We start from the raw sequence: 4,674 nt of genomic DNA, 5'->3' as shown, positions 1-4,674 counted from the left end.
AAAATCTAGGGCTGAAATAATTAGTCAATTATGCGTTTGTCGTATATTATTTATTTATTAATTGGCAACAATTTTCATAATTCATTCAGCTTTTTAAGTAATTAGAAAGTTCACCAGGTCCAAATTCTCAAATGTAAGTATTTGCCAGTTTTCTTGGTCTTGTATGACTTCTGCTTCAGGAAAATGTGATTTCACTTTTGTCTGACATTTTAAAGACCAAACGATCCAAAAAGTTAGTTATTGCCCAGTAAAATGTCTGACAGCTGCTAAATTAGTATCATCTCATTCACATTTGTCATCATATCACCCACCCTTACTGTGGACATATGTCCAGTGTAACTCATCAGATAGTAGTACCCTGCTTCTTTATTATTATATCTATATATCTTTCCTTTGTCTCTCCCTCTCTGTTGTTCGTCGCCTAATATTTGTCACTGCCAGAATTCAGGGATAGAGAAGGCCTTTCTGTTTGATGTGGTCAGTAAGATCTACATTGCCACAGACAGCTCTCCTGTAGACATGCAGTCCTATGAGCTGTGCTGTGATATGATTGATGTGGTCATTGACGTCTCCTGCATCTATGGGTGAGTGCGTTTTTATTTGTTTATTTTAACAGTAGTAATTGCAGTCAGAGTTGGGTTATGGCTTTGTTTTCAGCTCTTCCTGTCATTCAGATGCAGTTTAGATTTATGTAAGTTTAAACTTTATAATAAGTGAATTAAAAACCAAAGGGAGGTAGATTTTCAATTAACTTTCTATAAATTCTTAATGCTTTAAAGATACAGAGTTCACCCATGTGTTGTCTAATAATGCTTTCATTGAACTTCATTATGCATTTATTTGCTTAAGTAATCCGAATGCTAGAATTTTTTTTCACATTTTCCCCTGAACATTAATGTGTTGTGTTATGCCACAACAGTCTGAGGGAGGACGGCAGCGGCAGCGCCTACGACAAGGAGTCCATGGCCATCATCAAGCTCAACAACACCACTGTGCTGTACCTGAAAGAGGTCACCAAGTTCCTGGCCCTTGTCTGCATCCTGCGAGAGGAAAGCTTCGAGCGCAAAGGTAAACTGTCAGGGAAATCTGAGATCTCCTGGAGCTCATCTGGCTTAATTTGGCTAATGAGGATGCAGCCTTGAGTCAAGTGCTTTCATATTTTCTTCCACGTTATTCTAGCACTGCAGCGAGGCTGGATTTACATGTATACAGAGGTACATATACATTGTAATATTTTCATTTAAGTATATTAAATGGAACCAACAACTTAGTATTGCACTTTAATATAGTGCACAGATTTTGGTTTAAAAAGATGATGCAGCAGATGCGGAGATATGCTGACTTGTAGCCACTAATATGGATCCTACACATTTTATAAAGAAACTCAAAAGCATATCCTCTATTCGCCCAGTTTGTAACACTGGCTTTCTTTATAAAGTCACAAGCTCAAACTGAGATAACCTTGACTATAGAGTTAAATCAACACCTGTCAGTTTCCAGAGGGAGAAAACATTATAAGCTTTACAAATGTTGTGAATGGGTATTGCATTGGACTACATTGTTATTCTGTCTTTGTCATGTAGAAGTTGCTTTTGGGATTAACAAAATACCTTATTTATGGGGATGAAAGCACGGACTTATATAGGGGAAGTGGGATGAATGAAAATTATTATACAACTTAGTTTATGAGATTCTTTTATCACTACCTTTCCTCAGACTTTTCTTGCAATGCATTGCAAACAATAGTTAAGAGCCTAACATGATCCAACTGACTGCATTTTTTCCCTTCAGTTTTCATGTTTATTAACCCCCCAACCCGCAGCATGTTTGAAACATTAAGCCTTTTGACAGACTTTCTTTGTGCATATTGTTACAAAGCAAGACATACATGTCTCTAATCCATCTGTTGTATATTTCTTGCCTACTTAGGATTGATAGACTACAACTTCCATTGTTTCCGGAAGGCCATCCATGAAGTATTCGAGGGGGCGTTTCCACCCAGCGTCCACTGGGCTCGCAGGCGGTTGGCTCACCCTGCACCAAGGCTGTTGCACTGAATGGCACGCCGCGGAACACTGTCTAGACACTGATGCAAAACAAAAAACTAAAAAGAGGGTAGAGGAAAGGAAAGATGGAGAGGGGCCAGGAGAGCCTGTAGAGGAAAGACTACTCAACTGGGGCTCACCTGCGCGCAAATCACAATGCCTTGCTCCCAGCACCTAAAGTACTGAGAGACGGCTTGAGCCACAAGTGTGTAAGACAGCACTGGAGCACACTGGACTGGTCAGACTTCTCAAGCTAAGATGGAAGGGAAATTCAAGCATTCGTTTGAGGTGAATGCAAGGCACTGTGTTAGCTGTGAGGAAATCAAGAGAGTAAAACTGCACCTGGACAAGAAGAGGTTCGAGATCTTTCTTTGGATTTCTTAAAGCAGTCAGAGGCTGTGATAATTAGCTGCTGGTCCCTCTGAAATGAACAATGTGAGGAGTAAAAACAAACTCTTGTTGTATCCTCTTGCTATGGACAAACTGTGATATCAGTTTTCAGGAATCTGTCTAGTGATGAACCCACCCCGACCACTTCTGTGCTGATGGAAAAGATGGTGGATGTGAACCGCTAGTCGTAACCCACACATGTTCAGAGATGGCCTTATGTAGATAAAGCTTGTCTGCAGTGCAAGCTTTCTCTCACTACCACTCACCTCACCCTACCTGAATGCTGCCCAGAACTCGCTTTTTGGTTTCACTTGTGAAGGGAAAAACAAGGTTTTGTTGTTAGTAGACTGAAAAGGGATTGTGCTGTCCATCTATCGTAGTTTTGTGTGTGTGTGTATGCAGGTATATATTGTGTGTATGCATGAGTGAGTGAGTGTGTGTGTGTGTGTGTATCAATGTCCGTGAAAAGGTGTGATTAGATCCCAGACAGGGCCCTTTCTCTGTACTGGTGAAGGACCTTTACAGAAAGAGCCTTCTTCTCAGTAACAGCAGCTTAGCATAATTAAACTCTTTTGAATCAGTGGAATTAACTTTTCTGCGTGTGCACCACTGAAAATTCAACTTTGACTTTATGATAGGTTGTAAAAATGAGTTTGGGTTTGGTCTTTGCAAAAGCACTGCCAAAATGATTAAATGATTCAGAAACGGTAAAATGATGAAAATAAGCCATGTAAGAAGGAAATGTATTAGGTGGGGTTGAGGTGCAGGACTGATTGAGGAGTTCACACCCCAGATAGACTTTCTATGACATTATGGGAAGATGACATGAACTGGCTGAAACTAGCATGTTTCCACCTACAGTTTCAGTCGTGCCCAAATTATTAACCCATATTTTGTATTGAGTTTGGCTCTGTTAAGCGGGATTCACAAGAACAAAATGTACCCATTCCAAGCATGCATACATTGGTGTGTTGACAACTTGTATTGCTGTAACACTGCTCATTGTACTCAAAGGTAGAAAGTGAAAATGAAACTAACCCAGAAAATAAAACACAAAGGAGGAGAAAAAGACCAAAATTCATTACTTTTGCCATTACGACACAAGATGTTGCATTTTCTGTATGTTTATATCAAGGGTGAGATGTGGGGTTCACAAAGTAGGATTAACATGTTATCCTGATAACTTTGCTGAGTAAAACGCCTGTAAAACGTTTTTGTTCCAGATTTGAAGGTGTTTGGGGTTTTATTCTGCAAAGTTATTCAGGTAACTCTGTGAACTTGCTTCTTGAAACAGACCCAAGACCTTCTCAACCTGTCGACCAGTCGTTATCAGTCACCTAAAAATAAGCACTTGCACAGCAGAACTGTGATGAATGATGATTTCATGTATTGTGATGCTATACCATGTGAAATAAATGAGCATTTACATTTTGTTTTTGTCAGTGTCATAATTGTCGACATAAAGTTAATTAAAAGACATCAGATCAAAAGACACCAAATCATCTTAATACTTATCTGGGTATATTTGTAAAACCTCTAATGAAAAACAGTCTTAGGTAATGTTTTAAGGTTAGAGGCAGAATGAATTGGTGCTCTGAAATGGCCCTTTGCTTACCATCTAATCTAATGCAAACCTACAAGCAAACGCAAGATGGCGCCATAAGACTAGTCAAATGTTCCCCACAGTGTATTATTCATTCTTGCCCCTTCTCCAAGCCCAATATCTGTTTTCATTCTTGTTAAATTTACAGTAAGCGTGCATCATTTGCTGATCCTGTATGGTGAATTATACAGCCCTTTAAATATGGCTATAAATGTCAACAGTTTCTGTAACCACAGTGAGTAGTAGAGAGAACCCCTGTTTCCGTTATTGGGCCTTCAGAATGAGCATGACAATAAAGTAAATTGGATTATTCAGCCCTGATGTAGAATATAGGCTTTAGCTCATGTCCAATTTGTAGTCGAGTTCATGTTGCCTGGGTATTTTCTACATGTTAACAGTCAAAATGACATTTTCAGCCTTTGCTAAAATGCTCAAAATAGTATTTTTTTAAGTGATTCTCTAATATGGAACTAGATACAATTGTCAGTTTTCTTGAGTTGGCTGTTGTTCATATGGCATTATGATGAGTGAGAAGAAAGAGGGGGAAAAAATACCCTTACTGGTTTAGTATAAAAACAATTCTCTGAATAGCTTCGCCATACAAGTTATTCACCAGTTAAGTTAAATAAGCCTCAC

General features: G+C 39.0%; 1 protein-coding gene across 1 annotated transcript; it reads left to right on the top strand.

Moving 5' to 3' along the window:
* Nucleotides 1–402: 402 nt before the first annotated feature.
* Nucleotides 403–2,057, top strand: LOC119898451 (ras-related GTP-binding protein C-like; the record flags this gene model as incomplete). Its single annotated transcript, XM_038712622.1, has 3 exons — nucleotides 403–584; nucleotides 920–1,068; nucleotides 1,930–2,057. Coding segments are annotated over 3 exons (459 nt in total), but the record flags the coding sequence as incomplete, so codon positions are not given.
* Between the last annotated feature and the right edge of the window lie 2,617 nt (nucleotides 2,058–4,674).

The sequence above is a fragment of the Micropterus salmoides genome, unplaced genomic scaffold, assembly GCF_014851395.1.
Source record: "Micropterus salmoides isolate LMB-PRFRI ecotype aquatic unplaced genomic scaffold, ASM1485139v1 Ms_hic_scaffold_1136, whole genome shotgun sequence".
NCBI classification, from domain to species: Eukaryota; Metazoa; Chordata; class Actinopteri; order Centrarchiformes; family Centrarchidae; genus Micropterus; species Micropterus salmoides.
Note: the sequence above shows the minus strand (reverse complement) of the source record. Positions and strands in the feature narration are given on the sequence as shown.